General features: G+C 36.8%; 1 protein-coding gene across 3 annotated transcripts; it reads left to right on the top strand.

The window, feature by feature from the left end:
• The first annotated feature begins 3428 nt into the window (after positions 1-3428).
• Positions 3429-20020, top strand: LOC133306442 (helicase-like transcription factor CHR28). 3 transcript variants are annotated; one of them, XM_061506760.1, is made up of 12 exons: positions 3429-3535; positions 4884-5031; positions 5113-5284; positions 5368-6023; positions 7357-7428; positions 7507-7584; positions 7674-8577; positions 9683-9813; positions 16968-17189; positions 18098-18568; positions 18794-19003; positions 19594-20020. In XM_061506760.1, the coding sequence occupies exons 2-12, from the start codon at positions 4921-4923 to the stop codon at positions 19696-19698; spliced, it is 3132 nt and encodes a 1043-aa protein (XP_061362744.1). In that variant the 5' UTR covers positions 3429-3535; positions 4884-4920; the 3' UTR covers positions 19699-20020. The 3 variants fall into 3 exon arrangements, with proteins under 3 accessions (XP_061362744.1, XP_061362747.1, XP_061362746.1); XM_061506763.1 differs by lacking the exons at positions 18794-19003; positions 19594-20020 and having other exon boundaries at positions 18098-18332; positions 18440-18560; XM_061506762.1 differs by lacking the exon at positions 3429-3535 and having other exon boundaries at positions 4898-5031; positions 5145-5284.
• The last annotated feature ends 3799 nt before the right edge of the window (positions 20021-23819 follow it).

The raw sequence follows: 23819 nt of genomic DNA, 5'->3' as shown, positions 1-23819 counted from the left end.
AATATGCAAATCATGGTGGATTATCAACATTTAGCACTTTTCATTTAATAAATCGGAGACCACTGATTGAAAGAATTTGCTCGTCTGGGAACTCATCTCTGATCATCAACTCGGGTCTGTCTTGAAGATCCTTCTCTTGGATCCTAGAAAGATGATCAGCTACTAAATTATCCACTCCTTTCTTGTCTCTTATCTTAACTTCAAACTCTTGAAGGAGTAGCATCTACCTGAGTAGTCGTGGCTTTGCATCCTTCTTATTAAACAAATACTTTAAAGCAACATGATCAGTGTATACAATCACTTTAGATCCAAGTAAACAAGGTCTAAACTTGTAAATGCATATACAACAACTAGTAATTCTTTTTCAGTAGTAGCATAATTCATTTATGCATCATTTAGAATTTTACTAGCATAGTAAATTTCATGCAACAATTTATCTTTTCTTTGTCCTAAAACAGCTCCTATAGCATAATCACTAGCATCACACATCAGTTCAAAAGGCAAAGTAAAATCACGTGATGTAGTGATAGGTGCAGTAGTCAACTTTTCTTTTAACAAATTAAAAGCAATTAAACACTCATCTAGTAAAGTTGAACTCTTCATCCTTAACCAACAACTTGCATAGAGGCTTAGCAACTCTTGAAAAGTCTTTGATAAATCGTCGATGAAAACCTGCATGATCAGGAAACTACGCACACCGCACATATTAGTGGGAGGGGGAGTTTCTCAATAACAGTTATTTTAGCTCTTTATAATTCTATACCTTTTTTCAGAAACCTTATGGCCTAAAACAATGTTATCTTTTACCATAAAGTGACATTCTTCTCAATTCAAAACTAAATTACTCTCTTGACATCTTTGCAAAACATATGACAATTTCTAAACAAGAGTCAAAAGAGGAACCAAAAACAGAATAGTCATCCATGAAAATCTCGATAAATTTTTTAATCATATCAGATAAGATAAAAAAACATACACCTTTGAAACGTAGTTAGAGCATTGCATGATCCGAAAGGCATCCTTCGGTATGCAAAAACTCCGCAAGGGCATGTAAAAGTTATCTTCTCTTGATCTTCTAAAGCTACTGTTATTTGGTTGTAACCCGACTACTATCTTTCAAGGGGAATTCGTCAAGGAGACATCCTCTCACCTTACATCTTCGTCCTAGCAATGGAAAAATTATCTCATTTCATCATTGATGCAAATTATCCAATGAATGACATTTTAGGAATATTATAGGTCTGTCCTAAGCTTTTACGTGTTTTTGAGGAAATTAAGAGCAAGTTTCCTTTTTTTCACATTTGAATCTTAAAGAAGAAAATGACAGGAAGTGGAGCTCTAATATTTATACCTTATCGAATGCGTTTCGTGACCTTATAAAGAGTAAATTTTCGGTGTAACAGGAGTAGATACTCCCCTAATAAATTGAAGAAAAGAGAAATATATATACATACAGTGGCGGATCCATAAATTTTTCTTTATGTCTGCACACTCAGGGCGAGGGTTTGGGGGTGTCGCCCTCGATTTTTTTTTAAAGATCATAATTATGATCCAATTTTTGCTTTCACTTCAAAAGTAAAGCTTTGGTGAATCAACCAAAGTTTTAAGGAAATAATCGATAATAATAATTAAAAAATAAATAAACACCACAAAAAGACATTTGTAAAATATAGTATAATTGTAGGGGTTAATCGATCAAAAATCCACCCAATCCACCCTTGTCAATGTCTATTTGATCTAAAATTGACCAGTTTTGTTTCATAAAAAAACATGAAAAATCCCGTGTGATTCTCCTCCACTCTTTACATTTTTTCTTTTAATCTTCATATATATTTTTTTTACTTGACTTGAATCACACACCCTATGTGATTTTTTTTCCTCCTCAACTTTATGTCTGCAAGTGCAGACAATGGAACCAACCTAGGTCCGCCATTATATATATATATATATATATATATATATATATATATATATATATATATATATAAGGTAGGATTTTTTGACACCAGTATCAAATTTGAAATTTGACACTTTATTTGAGAGCCATTAGATCAAAAAAGATCAACAACTCTGATTTGTAAGCATGTGACACCATTGATCTTTTTTGATCTAATTGCTCTCAAATGAGGTGTCAAAGTATCCTATCTCTCTATATATATGGTAAAATTATTTTCTCAGCCGCTTTACGTACAACAACGACAGGTGTATTATTATGATTCCCAACATTTAATGTTTTCAAACATATATATGGCAAGTATTTGATTGCTGCACGTACAACAGCTACAGAAATGTAAACTCCTATATATATATATTTCCCATATTTAATAAAGGACATATGAATGATCGGTACGTCTGTAATATCAAAAATATTTTCCTTATAAAATCACAATAGCTTAAAAACACAATATAATTAAGGGTAAATGATTTCTCCGGTCAATGGAGATAAGTTATCTCCGGTGAGCCCAAATCGATGTCATTTTGGGACGAAAATCAAGGTAATTTTAATATATTGCAGGATTATATTAGTCTTTATCATTATAATTTTTTAATTTTATAACCCAAGATAACGTCATTTTGAACTCACGGAAAGATAAAGTTATCTTCAGTAATTAGAGAAATAATAATTTTCCCTATAATTACTAGTGGAAAGAAAGAACATAGTAGTTGTCTGTTACCAAAACTTCTTGTGGATTGTACTGTCAAAGTAGTTATGGATCTAAAGAAGAAAGTTGACACGTCATAAGATATTGCATCATATAGGTTCGTCCAATTGGTAGTTGGAAACAACCTACAAGATTTTAGAAATATTTCCGTTTTCATGGAGATAAACAATGGCTAAATTCAAAAGATAGAGTAAATGAGTTTGTAATTCAAAATTTAAATCGAGTGTTAATTAAATTAATTTTTTAATAATACTATTAAGATTTTTTTTAAAAATAAATTATTTCTTCCTGAATAATCTCAACCATGTTTGCATTTAATCTTCAATCAAGTCATATTTTTCGGGATCACATCTAAGTTTAAATTACAAAAATAATGTATATATTCAAAAAAGGAAGTATGAAATAAATTATTATTTAAATTTGAATACTGTTTTTTACTATCATTCGTAGTTTATTAGCAAAATCTTAAATTAAATTAAATTATATTGTTTAAAGTAAGGAATAAAATTAAAGGGAAAAATATTTGTCATTTTAAATGACAGAAAGTTATGTTATTTTAAGAGAGATATAGACACAGAAAATTTGAATTTTAAATTAAAAAAAATCACCTACTTTCACTCTCTCATTATTTCCGTTTTTTTGTGTCTATCTTTTTCCTAAAATGACATAATTTATCTCGTTTAAAATTACAAACACAAAATCCAAAGTTAAATCATAAAAGTATATAAATATGTCATGAAAAAAAAACACAAACAAAAACAAAACCACACCACAGTGGACGGAAGAGTGATTCGTAAGTGTAAGTCGTGATCCTCGTTCTTCCCGAAGTTCAATCTTCTAGTCGCGCATTCCGTGTTTCCTTCAGAATTTGGGTAAGTGAACTCCTACTCCTTCCAATCTATGTCGTTTTAATCCTCTTTTACTCTTCGGTTACTGCGTTTTGGTTTAAAACTGGTGAGAACCCTAGTCTCTGAATGCTTGTCTGCTGCATCCTTCAATTTCCTCATCAAAGATCCAATCTTTTCACACATTTGACTAATCAAAAGGCAATCCTCAACTCTTCACTGAGATTTCTTCGATTCTTGCATTTCTTTTTTTGTTCTTTCTTTTTCCACGTATGGGCTTAAGTTGATGTCGTGGTGGTTTTGCACGTTTTGAATTTGGGTTCCCCTTTTCCCCTTTTCTTGGTTTCTCTACCTAATTCCAGTTGCACTGATCTAGTTTGGCTGTTTATTTTCTTTTTTTAATACTATTGTCATTGCCCGTTGGAGTATGAATTTCTTCAATGGTGGGAATGCATTTTTTTTTTTAATTAATGGGTGGAAATATTCCTATTTATACAAAATGAGTGTGTCTATTTTAGTCATAATTATCTTTGCGCTTTTAATTGAATTTCAGAACAAACTGGTGATGTACTTTTGTTAGAATTAATTGATTACGGGGTAGCAGAATGGTGGCTAAGAGGAGGAAAAAGAGTTTGATTAAGGCGTTTATGATGGATGTTGGCTGCATTATTAGGAACCCTGATTTTAATATTGCTCAATTACTGAAATTTACGGGTCTCTTTACTTGGAGGAAAATTTCTGTAGGTCTTTCACTGATTATTCGGATTTGAGCTCTACTTCTTAGTTTAAAAAGGTAGTTCATTGAATTTTAAGGAGGATGGCAAGATGAGATTCATTGAGCAAGTTTGGGTTATAAAAATGCAGGTGACATAAAAATGGGGAAAGAGCAGCGTGGCTCTAAGAATCTGCAAACAATGTTATCAATGATGTTAACTAAGTTGTCCAAGCAAAGGATGTGACCATGTGCTGTATTTTCATGAATGCTTCATACTGTATTTGCAGTGGACTGTGATATTTTTTTTGAACGAACCTCCAATTTCATTGGATTGGAAGACTGTTGTTTTGGACATTTTTTTTCCTTCTATTTAATTGATAATACCTTATTAATTGTTTTGTGATATTTGTTTTCTTCTGTTAATAAAACAATCATCATTTTTATCTGAAAAAGAAATCCATAAATGCGGTTTTCCTTTGATATGCTTCCGGTTGTATACATATTTCATAATTCAGAAATTTATTACTTTTTGTAGTGCAAATTTTACCGTTCAAGGATAGGGGAAAATAACAACACTTCTTCCATGTAGAGGTCTTTGAATATTAAAATGGCATTTACTTTCTGTTTCATTTATTTTTTTCCTTCCTTGCTGATGAATAGGTTATTTAATAAGGAAGCTACAATGTGGTTCAAGTAGATGCATGACAACGGGGACCATATTCATCATTTCATCAACTCAACTTGGAGACTCTGTTCTCTTCTAGGTGGTTGGGTTTCTGGTTTAATATCGAAACCTTATACAAAAGTGGTGAGTGAAGACATTTTCATGTGGAGAAGCTTTAATTTTTGTCATCTGTTACGAGATGTTCATGATGCCTCTTGACTACAGGTTGGCTCAGCATTTAATGGTTCTCTTTCTAGGTTGGCTGAGGAAAGAGAAAATCATTCTTTAGAGTTCATGGATGCGTGTATATATATTAGTTCATCGGATGATGACTTGGAGGAGATAGAAGATCCAAAGAGGAGTCTCCCACGTTGGGCTGCTAGTGAAAGGAATTCAGGTGGGTGATCTTTAGTTAAAGCTCCCCTCTAATGCTATTTCTTTATAAATTAGCAATCATTGTACATGTAATATTATGTGCAGATTATGGTGGGTGGCCTAGGCAGGGTAGTTCTTCAAGAGGGGCAAATACTTCAAACACGAGCTCTTCTAACATTAATAATCATTCACAAGTCAGGCCTCATACTCAACCTGTGTCCAGCAACAATACACTGAATCACAGAGTTGCACGGAGAGATGAAACTTCCTATCATACCCAGAATGGAAACACAAGTCAGCATCAGACAGTTAATTCCCGAATTTCTAACATGTATGGTGCCGATTATGAGAAAATGTCATCTCAACAAGCTTTCAAGAGGACCCTTCCGTCATCTCTTCAACCATCTGCAGCAAGGGCTCTTCCATCTTCATCACTTGCCCCAGACAGCAGATTAAGCAACTTAAAAGATAACATGAGCAGCAGTCAGCTTCATGATGCATATAGGAATCGTCGCCATGGAGTAGGACCTAGCACATCCAGTGGCAAAGGCTTCATTCGTGACAATTTTAACAGGGGCAATGATGAAGATCGTTTCATGCATCAAAATGGTGGGATTAGGATGCTTCCTTCATCTTTGATGCTTGGAAAGGCTATAGCTCCACAGTTTGCTAGTTCTAGTGAATCTGCAAACCGTTCTGGAGCAGGAGATGAAAGGGCTCCTGGAAATGATGAAAGACTAATTTATGAGGCAGCGTTACAGGTATTACATGCTGTTTATCATTGTATACTTAATTACTTAAGATTATCAAAGTTCTATGAAAAGGATATTCCCTCTGTTAAGTTTGATTGGAAATTACTTAGTTAAAACATTTCATCTCTTTAAGTTTAATGAAAAATTATTTGCTTAAGCGTGAATATTCATTTGGGACTTATATGTGATATGTTGTCAAGGTTGACTCCTTAGAAAATTGGTGATAGTTGTTGAGAGGATGTTGCGAACCTGTCTATAATAGGTGAAGCTGGTTCTCTTGCTTTTTGTTTCTTAGTTTTTGGTGTTCAATGCCAATTTTCTTTCTTAAAAGGTGTTAACTCCTTTACATGCTGGACATCAGGTACTCCTGTCCATGCCCATCAGTTTGTGTGAATTGTTTTTGATTTGAGGGTGTCAAAATTATTATACTATCTCCATTGGGATGGAGTTGTAGGACTTATTCTCTGGAATAAACTATTTGCTCAAATTTCTGGTCATTGCTTTGGTGTTGAGGTTTTTCAGAACCTGAATTGTTTTTCTTTGATGGTCATGATAAAAATTTAAAAACAAATGTGCATATGATGCTTTTGATATGCCATGGCCTATTTAGAGTCCGTTTGTTTGGACTTTTAGAAAAAGTAACTTTTACTTCTTCCTTATTTTAAAAGTACTTTTTACAAAAGTTAACGCTATTTATATTTTTATAAAAATATTTAGTTTTTGAAAAAAATATTTGACTTTTGACTTCTGCTTTTTTTAGAAGCTAAAGTTTTTAGCTTCTAAAAGAGGTAGGTTTTTGGTGTTTTTTGTGACTTCTGCTTTTTTTAAAAGCAGACATCCAAACGAAACGTAAAGTGAGAAGTGCTTTTTTCCTAAAAAAAAGTAACTTTTGAAGAAAAAAAGCCCATCCAAACGGGCCCATATACCTATCACTTACCTTGCAAGACCTAGGGAAATGCCTGAGACTCTCTACTACTAGTAAAACTATAACGGAAACTTGGGCTTTTAAACAAAAGTACAAAACCCTTAAAATCTAACTTAACATGAATTCAAGCCCAAGTACCACCCATGTACTAAAATTACAAAAATACCCCTTGTCCAAAAATACAAGTTCAAATAAAATAAAGCCCGCTAAAATAGTGACCTTAGATAACAGTGATCTATAAAGCTTATGGAACAGTACAATTAGCCCCAAAATCAAAACTTAAAACCCAATTTTGAGATGATTTGATTTTTAATCTTATGCCTTATTGATGTTTGTCCAGCATCAATGTGATTTATGGAATATGCTTCAAAATATTAAATTTACCTGAGACATCAATTGTGAATTTGGTTGTCACAGGAACTTAATCAACCAAAAGCAGAAGCTGAATTACCTGATGGTCTATTGTCTGTCTCTCTTCTAAGACATCAGGTATTATGGCTTGTCTATTTTAATTGCTTTTTTTATTTCTGTTTTGGGCCATTTATTGGTTATCACTTTATTTTCCAGAAAATTGCATTGGCTTGGATGCATCAGAAGGAAACCAGGAGTTTGCATTGCTTGGGGGGGATTTTGGCTGATGATCAGGTCATATTTAATCAATAATTTTTCTTATCAATGGCACTTGACATTTAATTGAGTGATTTTACCTGAACATCAAAACCTTTTTCAAACAGGGCCTTGGAAAGACAATTTCAATGATTGCCCTCATTCTAGTGCAGAGGTCTTTGCAGTCAAAATCGAAAACAGATGATACATGCAATCATAAAACAGAAGCTTTGAATTTGGATGACGATGATGATAATTGTAGTGCTGATGTGGAAAAGCTTAAAAAGAATGAAGAATCTGATGATATAAAACCTATTACAGAACCAAGTAGTTCAACACGGGCACCAGGTAGGAAAAGGCCAGCTGCTGGTACACTGGTTGTGTGCCCTGCAAGTGTTCTTAGACAGTGGGCCAGGGAACTTGATGATAAAGTTGGAGAAGAAAAGCTTTCTGTTTTGATTTATCATGGGGGCAATAGGACTAAGGATCCCGTTGAACTTGCAAAATTTGATGTGGTTCTCACAACATACGCTATTGTGACTAATGAAGTTCCAAAGCAACCGATAGTTGAGGAGGGTGATGTTGATGAAAAAAATGGGGAAAAATTTGGGTTGTCCTCTGAGTTTTCTGTTGGTAAAAAGAGGAAAAAGTCATATGATGGAAGTAAGAGGAGTAAAAAAGGTAGAAAGGGAATTGAGAATTCTTCTATCGATTGTTCTTCTGGCCCTCTCGCAAAAGTAGGTTGGTTTAGGGTTATTCTAGATGAAGCTCAAACAATAAAGAATCATAGAACTCAGGTGGCTAGAGCTTGCTGTAGCCTTAGGGCCAAAAGAAGGTGGTGTTTATCTGGAACACCTATTCAAAATACTATTGATGATTTATATAGCTACTTTAGGTTCCTGAGGTATGATCCTTATGCCGTGTATAAATCATTCTACAATACAATAAAAGTTCAAATATCCAGAAATTCTATTCAAGGTTACAAGAAACTTCAAGCAGTTTTGAGGGCCATAATGCTACGTCGGACAAAAGGTTATTTTTTTAATTTTTTTATATATTTTAAATCTGGTTGCTTTTGTCCTGACTGGATAGATTGTATGTGTTACCTTTTTCCTGGCATGGTATAGGTTTTCATTGTCCTTGCATTATTCTTGCTGATCTCCTCTTAAATAAAGTTCATCATTTAGATAATCTTTTTAAAATTCTTTTTCTCATTTCATTTTCAACCTTTTGTACTACCATTCCTGTATCGGCAGAAATTCATTCTCCTACAGGGTATCTTCATGATCCAGCTGGAATAATCTAAAATATGCTGTTTTCTCAAAGAGTTAGAAAAAACTGAGTCATTAATGAACCTGGAAAGTGAAAGAGAGAGAGAGTATCGAAGCTTAGCCTCTGAAAAATATGCTTCTATTGAAAACTTATAGCCTCTGTAACACAGATAGAGATACATTTGTAGTTACAGAAAGCTTGCATAGCAAGCCAACAGATATGGAGTCAGTTGTAACAATATAAATGAACTGCCAGCTCATCATAACAAATATCAAACTCAAACTCAACTAACAGCTAACCGAGCGCATAACCAAGGGAATAACTGATTACAATAGGATCAGCAACAATGTAGAGCTGCACTAACACATACTGAATTAATTCTGCAGTAACTCTACTGTTTTACCCTAATAATTACAATAAAATCTTTAAAAAAAATGTTCTTTTAATTGATCCTCTTTTGTTCTTCATTACTGCAGAATTAGTGAATTCATTAACAATGGGACTATAGTGTGTAAATAGTGTTACATTGTCAACTCATTAAAATTTATCTATCTTTGGCTAATTTTTCATATGCTTTTTAAATGATGGAATTATTCCTTCAATTAGTGAACTCATCCTTGATTTCTTTTACCGTGACTGTCGTGTAGGATGTAATAAATTTGTTATATTTTCCAAATGTTTCACCATATTATTCACCATAAACATAATATGGTTTGATTGAGGGAGTGAACTGAACATTTTAGCCATCAAGGTTTTGCTTTGTTTCTGTGAGCTGGGTTATCCTTGAAGTTGGAGTCTAATATACTATATGGGTTAAGTATTGGTCTTGGCTGTCTTATAATATCAATTTCTTGTATTTGTCTAGGAACTTTGATTGATGGGAAGCCAATAATCAATTTACCTCCTAAAACAATTCAGTTGAGTAAGGTGGATTTCTCCATTGAGGAGCGGGCCTTCTACACCAAGTTGGAAGCAGATTCACGTTCTCAATTTAAGGTTTATTTGCTCCTAATTTGTTTATACTAACTTGGGTTTGTTGTGATACATTTTTTTGGTCTAAATAGCATCCGGGAACTGTCATCTTGTTTATGAGATTTAAACCTAGTTTTTAGAAATTCAGTTAAAAATTCATTTCGGAGTTACAACCATCCCAACCTGTAAAGAACTAATTCAACCCAAAAGCTTAAGTTGTTAGGTGAGGGCCTCTTTAAGGATTTATATTATACTCTAACACGCCCCCTCACACGAGAGCCCACTGGGCTTGAAGGGTGGATAATGCACAGGCCCAACTACTTGTGCTAAGAAAATTCCACAAGAGAAAGTGGGGGGCAGTGAGGATCGAACCCGGGACACGAGGCTCTGATACCATGTAAAGAACCAATTCAACCCAAAAGCTTAAGCTGTCAGGTGAGGGTCTCTTTAATGGTTTATATTATACTCTAACACAACCAAAACCGTGGCTGCTATAGCAGCCAAAAGCACTAATTCAGGTGATAGTTAGAATAAGGTTAAGTAATATGATAGAGACGAATTCAGCACACAGAAACCAAGAACAATTCTGGGAAAAATAGCTAGAAATAGTACCCTTCTTGTATTCAATACCACAGAACTTAATACAAGAGTTTTTGCAGGAATGTAAAATATTACAGTAAGCTTCAAAGAAATTAACAATGCTGGAAAATGTAAAGATAATGTGGAACACATATGAGAGGTTCCACTCTCTCCCAATCCCCAAAGGGCCCAAGCAACTTCTAACTTTCTGAATGAATCCTCTTGCCTCCCTCTGCACCTCTTCTTAACCAACAGCGTCACCAACTTGTTCATCCCACGCCTGCATTCTGTTGGAGGGTAGTCTCGTCCATAACATCACTGGAGCAATCAACCATGTCAGCATAATTTGGACTAACAGCCACACCACCTGTATCCATTGGGCCCTTAGTTGCACGTGAGGCCCAATTTCTTCTATGCTTATCCCTGCGATATACCAATGGGGTTGGGGTTGTATCAATACTCTCCCCCAATTTAAGCACCTTGTCCTCAAGGTGGAAATGAGGGAACTATTCTTTGATGACAGAAAAATCTTCCCAAATATTTTCGAAATCAGGCAGATTACTCCATTTGATTAAAACCTCCATGACACCCTTGTGGGAACGACGCCACTGCACCACTGGCTCGGGCTGTACCTGTAGCTCCCAATTATCTGATAAAATTGGAGGTAGTGGCTGAGCATTGGTGACAGAAGAAGTAGCAGGTTTGAGAAGAGAGACGTGAAAAACAAGGTGCACTCTACAATTGTCCGGCAATTGCAGCTTATAAGCAGCCTCTCCTACACGTTCTAGAATGAGATAAGGGCCATAATACCGTGGGCTAAGCTTTTCATTGACCCTTCGAGCAATTGTTTTAAGCCTATAAGGCTGGAGTTTAAGATAAATAGCCTCATCCACCTTAAAAGAGAGGTCCCTGTGTCTCTGATTAGCATGTTTTACCATCCGGTTCTGAGCTTGGATCAGATTGTGCTGCAGCTCTTGTAGAATGGAGTCACGCTCCGCCGAAGCTTGGGAGACAGCCTCAATGGCTGACACTTAAGGGTGTATATGGGCTAGGCTGGCCTGCAGGGGCCTACGGCCTAGCCTATATTAGGCCAAGCTTGGCCTATTATAAGTAGTAAAATAGAATAGACCTAGGCTTTTTAAAAACCTATTTAGAAAACAGGCCATAGGTTTTTTGTGTGTACATGTCGGGCCTATAAGCCTACAGGCCGGCCTAAATCATATTATTTATTTAAAATATAATAAATAAAATTATTATTTAATAATTTTGAATAATAAAATAATATTATTTTAATTATTCATTTAATTGTTGAATGTTTAATAGGCTTAAACAGGCTAACAGGCCTCGGCCAAGACTTTTATTTTTTGAATATAGGTCAGGCCAGACTTGTACTTTAGAGCATACACAGGCTAATAGGCCAGGCCATACCCAATGTTTTTTTTTTTTTCACAGGCTTGGCCTATTTAAGCCAAAGCCTAGCCCAACCCAACCCATTTACACCCTTACTGACACTGAGCTGTTTTCCTTCAAAAGGGTAGGAGGGTCTATGCCATAAAGAACCTTGAATGGGGTCATACCTGTGGAGTCCTTGTAAGTAGTGTTGTACCAGTATTCTGCCAAATGGATCCCACTTGGGCCATTGTTTGGGTCTTGGTCCACAAAAACAGCGAAGATATACTTCCAGGCATCTATTCACCACCTCCATTTGCCCATTTGTCTGGGGATGGTAAGCCGTGCTGTAATGAAGCTTGGTACTTGCGCTTTTAAAAATTTCAGTCCAAAAGGAACTCATAAACACTCGATCTCTGTCTGATACAATTGTCATAGGAAACCCATGTAATCTAACCACCTCCTCGATGAACAAATCAGCCACACTCTTAGCTGTATAGGGATGGGTAAGAGAAAAAAAAAATGAGCGTACTTGGACAACCTGTCCACCACTACAAAAATGGTGTCAACACCCAAAGCCTTTGGTAAACCTCCAATAAAATCCTTGGAGATATCCGCCCACACCTTGGTAGGGATCGGCAGTGGTTGAAATAACCCTGTTGGTGTCAAATTTTGAATTTTATTTTGTTGGCAAACAGTACAAACAGCCACATAATCTTTAATGCATTTCTTCATCCCTTCCCAATACACTAAACTAGCCAACCTCTTATAAGTTCGAAAGTATCCTGAATGCCCCCTAATACCCGAGTCATGAAACTCCCCTAAGAGTGGGGAGATTAAATTAGAGTTTTTGGGTAATACCAATCTGTCCTTGAAATATAATCTGCCCTCTCTCAATTTGAACCCATCATGTGCACCCGGATTCACTACCAAGTCCTGTACAATAACTCTCAGTTTATCATCCTGCTGTATTTCCTGCTCCAATTGCTCCAGATCAGGCAGTTGCAACTTGGAAATGCTGGAAAATAGCATCTGACGAGACAGCGCATTTGCCACCAAATTCTCCTTACCCTGTTAATATTGAATGTCAAAATCGAACACAATCAACTTGGATACCCACCTTTGTTGATCTTCCCCCAACACCTTTTGTTACAACAAATGCTTGAGGCTTTTCTGATCTGTTTTCACTATGAAATGTCTGCCCATTATATAATGCTTCCACTTTTGGATTGCGAACACAATAGCCATGAGTTCTTTCTCATACACTGACTTACCTTGAGCTCTAAGTGAAAATCCTTGGCTGATATAGGCCAAAGGCCTATTCTCTTGCATGAGGACAACACCAATTCCCTTACCAGATGCGTCAGTTACTACAGTGAACACCTTGTTAAAATTTGGTAAGGCTAGCACAGGGACCGTGCTCATACAATCTTTTAATTTTTGGAAAGCTTCCTCAGCTTCTTTATCCCACTTAAATGCATCTTTCTTCAACAAGTTGGTCAGAGGCTTAGCCTTTTTCCCATAGTCCTTTACAAAGCGCCTATAATATCCCGTAAGTCTCAAAAAACCTCGTAATCCCTTGATATTCTTTGGTATAGGCCAATCTTCCATTGCTTTCAGCTTGCTGGGATCGACACTGATTCCCTCAATAGAAATTATGTGTCCCAGGTACTCTACATGATCACTCCCAAAAGTACATTTTTTTCGATTTACGACCAACTGATTCTGCCTCAGTACTTCAAATACCTTCCTCAAATGGTCTTCATGCTCCACTTGGCATCTGCTGTAAATCAGTATATCGTCCAAGAACACCAGTGTGAATTTCCTTAAGAATGGCCTTAAAATTTCATTCATCAAGGCTTGGAAAGTAGAAGGTGCATTGGTCAAACCGAAGGGCATTACCAGATATTCATAATGCCCCTCATGTGTCCTGAACGCTGTTTTTGGAATATCTTCTTCCTTCATCCTCACCTGGTGGTAACCGAATTTCAGATCCAATTTAGAAATTTTTTTTGACCCTCCCAACTCATCAAACAGCTCTTCCATGACAGGTATGGGAAATTTGTCCGGCACGGTTAGCTTATTTAAAGCTCTATAATCCACACATACCCTCTAACTACCGTCCTTCTTTTTAACTAAGATCACAGGGCTAGAGTACGGACTAGTGCTATGTCTTATCCACCCATTATTCATCAATTCAGAAACTAAATTTTCAATCTCAGTTTTTTGATAATGAGGGTACCTCTATGGTCGTATATTTGGCACTTGGTCTCCTGGCTTCAAGTTGATGACGTGGTCACTGTCCCGTTTCAGAGGTAAACCTCGAGCTTCTTGGAACAAATCCTGGTACTCTAACTATAAGGACTCTAGTCCTTCCCAGCTTCTGCCTTCCTCATCATCAGAGTGTTTAAGTGCTCAAAAAATACCCCTGGCCTTGCTCGTGTAATGCCTTTATGATTGACTTGAACGACACCTCTGCTCTTGACAGGGCAGGATCCCCTTTGATCAGCACCTCTATATCTCCTTGCCCAAAGCGGAGGGTCATCTTCTTAAAATTGGCCTTAATGTCTCCTATTTGTGTCAACCATTCCAGTCCCAACACCACGTCTGCTCCTCCCAGCTCAAACAAATATAAATCTTGTTTAATATGGACCCCCTGCAACCTGATCTGCACATCCTTGCACACTCCTTGTCACTATACCTTGTGTCCATCTCCTACCTCCACATGGTAGATTGAGGTCTCTGTTACAACCAAACCGAGCCGTTCCACGATACCAGCCTTCACAAAGTTGATGGAATCACCACAATCTACCATCACCTCCACCCTTTTGCCCGATATCTCCCCCCAAGCCTTTAAGGTTTGGTTCGAAGTGAGCCCTAACAAGCTGTTCATAGAGAGCTGCAACTCTCGATCTGGTTCTAACTTGCTTGCGTCTACAGCCAAGTCTTCGTTCCCTCCTTTTTCGTCCTCCTCTTCCGCTTCGTCGTCCTTCACCAGCAAGAGATGTAGTTGTCGCACCTGACAACGATGGGTGGGGTTCCATCGCTCGTTGCATTTGAAGCACAACCCGCGCTCATGTCTCTCCCGTAACTCAGCCTGCGACAACCGTCATCCGTGATTTGTGAAGCTCTTTGCCGTTGTGATGCCCATGGCTGACCCAGATGCTTTCGCCATAGCTCCTTCTCTTGAATTTTATTTTGTTCCAGCTTTCCTCGTGCCCTGACCAGTATTAGAACCACCCATATTCAACGCAGCGTTTCGATTTGGGCCGTGTACAGCCGTTTGGCCCACAAACGAATTTCCCCATCCTTTTGCTTCATGTGGGCTTGAACCCGTTCGTGAGCCCAATGCGCGTTGGGAACCCTGAGCCCAACTCTTAGCCATTGGTCCCCATCCCTCATCTTTCCAAGCTACGTTCCTCCGTTCGATTTTCAGTGAGAATTTCATCATCTCCAACAAACTGAGATTTGGATACATCAGAAGTTCTTCCCTGATACTAATTCGTACACCATTCAACCATGCCCCTTTTAATAATTCCTCGTCTTCGAATCGTAGGGCTCCAACCATTTTCTCAAATTCCCTTCGAAAATCCGCCACACTTCCGTTCTGCTTGAGGGTATACAGAGCTCCATAGGGATTGTCCAACGCTTAAGGTTGGAAACGGCTGAGCAAATCTCGACGGAATAACAATCAAGTGGCATTTGGGTTACCCACCTCCCACCATTGACACCAGTGGAACGCCTCTCCTTCCAAACACACCAGCACCGCTGCCAATTTCTCCGCCTCCGTCACCTTATTCAATGTGAAATACCTCTCAACTTTACTCAACCACCCAGAAGCATCCTCGCCTGCAAACACCGGAATCTCCAAGCGTCGAGTCACCGGAAAGTTCAGGGTATTCCTTCTTCAATTCCTTTCCTCCCGCGTTTCTGTCTCGTCGTCCTCCAAATTATGTTCTCCCCCTCTCGAACGACTTCGTCCTCGCTCAGCCATCTCATCTAGCCTCCTTATTATCTCTACCATACTCCGTTCATTCCCTTCCAATCACATAAGAACCTTTTCATGCTGAGCCTCGCTCGCGTCTAACCTCAAAAGAATTGCCTCGTGTCTAGCACTTTTTCTGCGCATCCCCTCTTCTAACACTTCTAAACGGTGTTCCATTTGTCGCGTCAAGACCATCCCACAGAGCTCCTAGATCGGAGCTCTGATACCAATTGATAGAGACGAATTCAGCACACAGAAACCAAGAACAATTCTGGAAAAAATAGCTGGAAATAGTACTCTTCTTGTATTCAATACCACAGAACTTAATACAAGAGTTTTTGCAGGAATGTAAAATATTACAGTGAGCTTCAAAGAAATTAAAATGCTGGAAAATGTAAATATAATGTGGAACACATATGAGAGGTTCCACTCTCTCCCAATCCCCAAAGGACCCAAACAACTTCTAACTTTCTGAATGAATCCTCTTGCCTCCCTCTCCACCTCTTCTTAACCAACAGCGTAACCAACTTGTTCATCCCACACCTGCATTCTGTTGGAGGGTAATCTCGTCCATAGCATCACGGGAGCAATCAGCCATGTCAGCATTATTTGGACTAACAGCCACACCACCTGTATCCATTGGGCCCTTAGTTGCACGTGAGGCCCAATTGCTTCTATGCTTATCCCTGCGATATACCAATTGGTTTATATTATACTCTAACACAACCAAAACCGTGGCTGCTATAGCAGCAAAAAGCACTAATTCAGGTGATAGTTAGAATAAGGTTAAGTAATACTGTAGTGCTATTAATACAAGCTCAAACCCAATCATACAATAACACTACTATCCCTAATTAATCAAGGAAACAAATTAGAAAACATAATGAAATCACAAAACAATTTGTAAGATTGCTTCCTCAATTAGAGGACTAATTGATCCCAGAATTTATTATAAACATCCTCTAAGAGATTCCAAGATAAGTGCTTTTCTTACAAATTGTCATCTAGTTGCATAAGTGAATTATTCACGAGTTATCAAGACATATACTTGATACAATAGAGGTGCTGGGTTGTGGAAGATGTTAAATTCCCTCTCTGACTCAATCTTTGTATCTAGTTTATTAATATCTAGCATGCAATATTGCAAATTGTAGAATATTCTTGTTCAATGGTCTTTCTGTGCTGAAGGGTTGTAGTTTTGAAATGAGAAGCTTGTACTTTGCAGGCATATGCTGCTGCTGGCACAGTGAATCAAAACTATGCAAATATTCTTTTAATGCTTTTACGTCTCCGTCAGGCTTGTGACCACCCACTTCTTGTTAAAGATTATGATTCTGATCCTGTTGGGAAAGATTCTGTAGAAATGGCAAAAAGGCTTCCGAGGGAGATGCTGGTTAATCTATTTAATTGTTTGGAAACAACATTTGCAATATGTCACGTTTGCCATGTGAGTTAATTTCAAAATTGATATTTCATTATTTGTTTCCTTGGTTGTGATTTGTGAATATGCCCTCCAAGAACGTGATGGCACATATCCTTTTGATTATATCTTTTTAGTTTTGCTGTTCCTATGGTATATGTAATATTTTTAGGTCTACTATATATTTTGGAGGTACACTTCCTGTACGGTTTCAAAAATAATGAAGTGTTTAAGACTGTTAACAGAAGTTTGTATGGATATGCTTACACGGGTCATGTTTTAGGACTGTCACATGTATAGTTTTTCTGCAAATTTATGGTATAATAACACTCCCAGTGGAAGTTGTTTACAAAATTGGGTAAAGTTTAACATGTTACAACTTACACCTTCAATGAAAGAAAATGATGTTATGGAAAGGACTATTAAACCATAAGGGTTAAATTGACATTATTATTATCCCAGAGTAGTAAGAAAAGTATATTTAGCGGGGGATGCTTTTTAAATAAAAAATTTTAGTAGCATAAAAAAATGTCCAAAACCATCATTTGCTGGAACATATCTTTGGTACTACTACAGTGGTACCTACTCCTTTAATAAACCTACTCCTTTAATAAAAATAGGAAAATGTGGGACTTAGGTGAGAATAACCATAAAAGGATGGGTAAAATGGTAAAAGTCAGCTACACTACTTTTTTCCAAATTTAGTAAAAGATACTGGATTTTCAGTACTACGAGAGTATAGAAGAAATTTTCCATTTGCTATTACTAAGTTTTATTAATTGATTACTGAATCTCTGTGATTTTTATTACTAATTAATTGATTAATTGAAGTTTTAGATTTTGATTTCTCAGTTAACCTGCTATAGCTTAGTGGTAAACAGGAACAATATGTTGTCAGTGAGGGCTCTGATTGATTTGTACTGTGGTTTCAACAGGATCCACCTGAAGACCCTGTTATCACAATGTGTGGCCATGTCTTCTGTTATCAATGTGTATCGGAATATTTGACAGGTGATGATAATATGTGCCCTGCAGTTGATTGTAAAGAACAAATTGGTGATGATCTTGTTTTCTCCAAAGCTACTTTGAGGAGTTGCATCTCTGATGATGATCTTGGTGATAGTAGTTCTGCAAATTTGCATCTTATTGATTATTCACTAGTGCAGCAGAGTGAGTATAATTCATCTAAAATCAAAGCCGTCCTTGAGGTTCTACAGACAAATTGTAAATTGATGACCGCAACTGAAGGACCAATAAAAGCTATAGTTTTTTCCCAGTGGACTAGCATGTTGGACTTAGTTGAGATGTCGGTGAAACAATCTGGTCTACAATACAGGAGGCTTGATGGTAGGATGACTCTGGTTGCGAGGGACAAAGGCGTTAAGGATTTTAATACTGATCCTGAGGTTTGGCTCTTCCCACCATTGTTACAGCCGTAACTTTTTTACGCAAATCCATAAATGACATTGAGTAATATGATAACCTATCTGTTAGTAGTGTGAATTGTTAATGCTTGATGCAATTTTAGTCAGTATGTTTTGTAACTACTACTTTAAATTTGCATTATCCACTGTTTCAAGTGCCGCAACCTTGGTAGTCTTTGGTGTTTGACCAACTGAAATTTGTTTCAGATAACTGTTATGCTGATGTCGCTAAAAGCAGGAAACCTTGGTTTGAATATGGTTGCTGCATGTCATGTTATTCTATTGGATCCTTGGTGGAATCCAACGACTGAAGATCAAGCTATTGATCGAGCTCATAGAATTGGGCAGACTCGTCCTGTTACAGTGACACGGGTTACTATAAAAGATACGGTTGAAGATAGAATACTGAATCTTCAGGTATTAATTTCTGTCAGTTAATTTTGCGTCAAAATTGAGCCAAGAGAAAGTTTTGATTTGTCTTGGTGGAAAAATTGGATTTAGGGTCACTAGGAGTGGGCTTAGCAGTCCGTGGGGAAATTGAGCCAATTTGAAAGTTTTGATTTGTCTTCTGTTTCACCTTTTCTTTTTCACTCTGTTTTTTAATGTAGCTCTCTTTTTAAATTTATTGAATGATACGAATTTTGGGAGATCCTCACCCCAAAAGCTTGTATAAGATGACATTTTTATGACAGAACAATTTTTTTCTTTTTTGGTTTTAACTTGTACAAAGGAAAAGTCTAACTTGCGACTGGGGATTTATGAGATCAGCATAAGTTCAGTTGTGGTTCACAAAGGGAAATTGGTCTCATAAAATCCCATATCACTTTAATTTGCATGGCTGCTTCCTCTAAAAGATAAAGGGGAGGTTATCCATGAAGTGATTTTGTTATGGTTTATCTTTGATGTGAGGGGGGAAAATTGTTTGAATTGGTAGAAGATAGCATGTATCTGACTGACGTATGTGTAGAGGAATGATATACTCTGATGATGGTCTTGTGATCTGGCAGGAAGACAAGAGAAAAATGGTTGCATCTGCTTTTGGTGAAGACCATGCAGGCAGTTCTACAACTCGCCTTACAGTGGATGATCTGAAATATCTTTTCATGGTCTAGAATGCTGCTTACTTGTTCTTCCCATTTTAGATGATGACAGCACTTGCAAGTTTTGTTTTCGACGGTTAGGCTTGGAGTTAAGATTGTTCGTAAGGGATATGTCTGTGTTTTTTTGTTCCTGCTGACATCTGTTGCTCAAGTTGGCTGGTGAGGTTGGTTGATCCTAGTCGTAGCTTACATGTCTTCAAGCCCACAAGGGCATTTTTGTCCTCATAACTGCTATCAATCATATGTGCTGAAATCTGTCTGTAAATATTCTAATTAAATTAATTACATGGTTTATGGAAATATTACCTAGTGGCAGCTGTCCTTTCTTCTTTTATAGTGTACAATTATAATCTTATTAAATTATGCATGGAAAGCAAGGATAGGTTGTTAAGGTGGAAACTTGCTATTTACTGATTGTTCTGTGGAGCCAGTTTCCATGCGTAATGGTATTGACTCCAGCTCTAGTGGAATTTGACCAAGAGAACATGAATTCATATTTTAGAACAACTAATTCTCAAGTCCAAACAAAACATAATTCTATTTGAAATTTATTATGAGATAAAAGCCCTTCGTTGCAAAAAGTTGTGAACTATTAATATAGAATAAATAACATGTATTTTCACCTTTGGGTTTTACTTCTCTCATGTTGTATGAGAGAAACTATCTCATGTTGTGAGATAAATTAAATGGGGTCCACCAATTTTTAAAAAAAGAAAAAAGAAAGAAAAGAGAGGCACGTCTTTTTATGTGAGTGTAAAATGAGATAAGAGTCTTATGTAGCATAAGAATATAATTTTCCTTCACCTTTATATAATGTATTTTCACCCCTCAAAAAAGGCACTATGGGCATCTGATTTCGAGAAGAGAAGGATTGAAACAAGGGACATAATACTCTCATGCTACATGAAAGTAACATCTTTTCTTACACAAATTCGTTTTCCGTGTCAATTAATTTTTCTTTTCTTTTTTAATATAAAAGATGGGACCCACATTTAACTTCTCTCTACTTTTTTTCTCTCCTACTATCTTACAACACGAGAAAACTTGAACCCTTAAACAATCTAATAAATCTTCCCGAGACCTGAGACCTGCAATGATATTGGAGATGTAATCTAATAATTTATCTTGTAATTAAGAAAAACAGAGAACCTAGTGAAATCTTTATTGCTTTTACAACATCTTGTGGATTACTTGAACTAGCAAAAACAGTGTAGTCAACTCCTCCATTACGAGGAATACTTCCTCCTTGTGATGAACTCATTACAGCTTCTTGTAGATTACTGATTTCATTGCTTTTACAACATCTTGTGCATTACTTGAACCAACAAAAACAGTGTAGTCAACTCTTTTGTTACGAAGAATACTTCCTTCTTGTAATGAACTCATTACAGCTTCTTGTAGATTACTTGAACCAGCATTAACTTCTCCATTATGAGGAATATGGACAAAACTATGACCCATTTGCTTCAGCACTTATCTGATTCTGAGGATATGTTTGTCCTCAGAACTGCTATCATATATATGTAGCTGAAATCTGTTTGTAAATATTCTAATTAATTTAATTACATGTTTTATGAAAATATTACCTAGTGGCCGCTGTCCTTTCTTCTTTTATAGTGTACAATTATAATCTTATTCTGTGGAGCCAGTTTCCATGCTTAATGTTATTGACCCCAGCTTCAGTGGATTTTTACCAAGAGAACGTGAATTCATATTTTAGAACAACTAATTCTCTAGTCCAAACAAAAACATATTTCTATTTGAAATTTAAATTATTAAAATGTTATTTTTCTTAATTAAAATATTATGAGATAAAATCCCTTCGTTGCAAAAAGTTGTGAAATGGTAATATAGAGTAAGTAACATGTATTTTCACCTTTATATAATTGAATTTCCCCCTACAGTTTTAGTTGTTATATTTACACATATTGGCTGCTCTGTTTTTTGGTGTTTAGTCTTATATTCATTTGATATTAATGCCCTTATGGCAGTACTTTTATTATTCATGATGACGTAATTATGTTTTGTTAGCACGCCTTGAACCAGTGAATCAAAATGGGTTAACCCATTCAATTAAGTGTTAGCTAGTGTGGGTTAGGATTAAAAAATAAATAAGATTCAAATAAATCTCAATAATAATTGCTTATATGGCCAAAAGCCCTATAGGTTAGGATCAGATTATCCAAAATTATAATTTTATATTTTTTTTATCATATTCAATACATTAAAAAATATTTTTACAAATAAATATTTAAAATTTTCTTAACATATTTTATATAATTTTTTTTAATTTAAATATTTTAATAAAATAATATTTATACACAAATATACAAGTAAAAATATTAACAAAATTTTAATATAAGTAAAAATTTAGTTACTACCTTTACTAAATTCATTATTAAAAGATGTCATCAAATAAATATTTTCTTACGAGGAGTCCTAACATAATATAACACCTCTAGCGAAAAACTAAAAATAACGATGAAAAAATGATCTTAATACTAGCATTGAATAACTACTCTTAGTATGCTATACATTTGAAAGTAAAAGCCATTGAATTTCTTAAACTACTATCGTTACAAAAAGCATTTTAGCTATTATTATCCACCAAATTACTAAGGTGAATTGTATACAATATGTTTCAAAACAAATTTGGATATATTGTTGGGCTTCCTCCTTCAATGCTAAGCCCAAGCCCATTTGAGGGGTTTCCTAACCCTAACCCTAATTTCCACCTCCTCTATATATACTCATTAGTTGAGGGTGGAGGCTAGGTTAGATTTTGAGAGGTCAGATTTGAGAGAATTATTTGATTGTTTGAGCAAAAGCTTTATGCTTTGCATTTGAGAGATCTCTAGAGAGAGTTTGAGTGAAACATCTCTAGGGTAGTTTGATTATCACCATTGTTGGAGAGGTTGAGTTAACCACCACATTGGTGTATTTGATTATTTGTAACCATTATTTTCATAGTGGATTTTTGATCTGGACTAGGTCCCGTGGGTTTTTACTTCTTCATTGGAGAAGGTTTTCCCACGTTAAATCTGGTTGTGTTCTTCTTCTCTCTCTCCTGTTTTCATTTTGATTTTTCCGCTGCGCTGCCTGACCTGGTGAAGTTCAGGCTGAGGTATTGTCGAGATCCGAGATCAGGATCTTGTTGATTGACTTCCGCACAAAGGCCCCTGAGCCGAGCTTGAGGGAACCGAGTTTTCCCAACAGTGGTATCAGAGCCCGAGTTCGACGGGTTCTGAGGGAGACGAGATGGAGACCAGTGGCATAACTCATGATGGAGATATGTTCAAGTTGACCGCAGATAATTTCACATATTGGAGACCGATGATGGAAGATCATCTCTACTGCAAAGATTTGCATGAGCACATTATCCTTGATGAGAGACCGGCAGGCAAGACCGATAAGGAGTGGGAGATCCTGAGTCGGAAGGCGGTAGCCACGATTAGGAAATATATTGATAAAAGTCTCTTTGAGCACGTGTCTGAATTCACGAACGCGTATGAGTTGTGGACGAAGCTGGAGTCCATGATTCAGAAGAAGACTCCCAGGAACAAAGCACACATGGTTCGCCGACTTGTTAAGCTTGAATACAAGGACAACATGAGCATGATTGAACACCTGAACACCTACAAAGGTATTGTGAATCAGCTGTCAAAGGCTGATATGAAAATTGATGAAGAATTGCAGGCATTGCTGCTGTTGAGCTCGCTGCCAGAAAGCTGGGATACTCTGGTGGTGACCCTGAATAACTCGACTCTAGATGGAAAATTGAAGATGGATGTCGTGACAGACAGCCTCCTGGGCGAAGAATCCAGGAGAAGAGAACGAGGTACTTCGAGTACGTCTGAGGCCAATGTTGCTGAGAACAAAGGGAAATCTGACTCCCGCGGTAGAAGCAAAAGCCGAGGTAGAGCTCGTGACAGACGAGATAAGTCCAGAGGTCGGTCAAAGCCGAAATATGAGTTGAAGTGCTTTTACTGTGGAAAGACAGGCCATAAGAAGCCAGACTGCTGGACCCTACAGAATGATGAGAAGAACAGCTCTGTGAAGCCGGATCAGATTATTCCCAAGAAGAGGGAAGACAAGAGCACCACTGCGGTGGCTGCAAACCCTGATGCCGTGAT

This window comes from Gastrolobium bilobum, unplaced genomic scaffold (genome assembly GCF_033153095.1).
Source record: "Gastrolobium bilobum isolate Gb01-03AN ecotype WA unplaced genomic scaffold, APGP_CSIRO_Gbil_v1 utg7194, whole genome shotgun sequence".
Lineage (NCBI taxonomy): Eukaryota > Viridiplantae > Streptophyta > Magnoliopsida > Fabales > Fabaceae > Gastrolobium > Gastrolobium bilobum.
This window is presented reverse-complemented; position numbering and strand designations above follow the sequence as displayed.

Bases quoted from the DNA above. Each gene is read 5' to 3' on its own strand.
- LOC133306442 (XM_061506760.1), top strand. From the start codon at position 4,921: ATGCATGACAACGGGGACCATATTCATCATTTCATCAACTCAACTTGG. The intron at 5,032-5,112 runs GTGAGTGAAGAC...TCTTGACTACAG, and splicing joins CGAAACCTTATACAAAAGTG to GTTGGCTCAGCATTTAATGG. The intron at 19,004-19,593 runs GTATTAATTTCT...GTGATCTGGCAG, and splicing joins ATAGAATACTGAATCTTCAG to GAAGACAAGAGAAAAATGGT.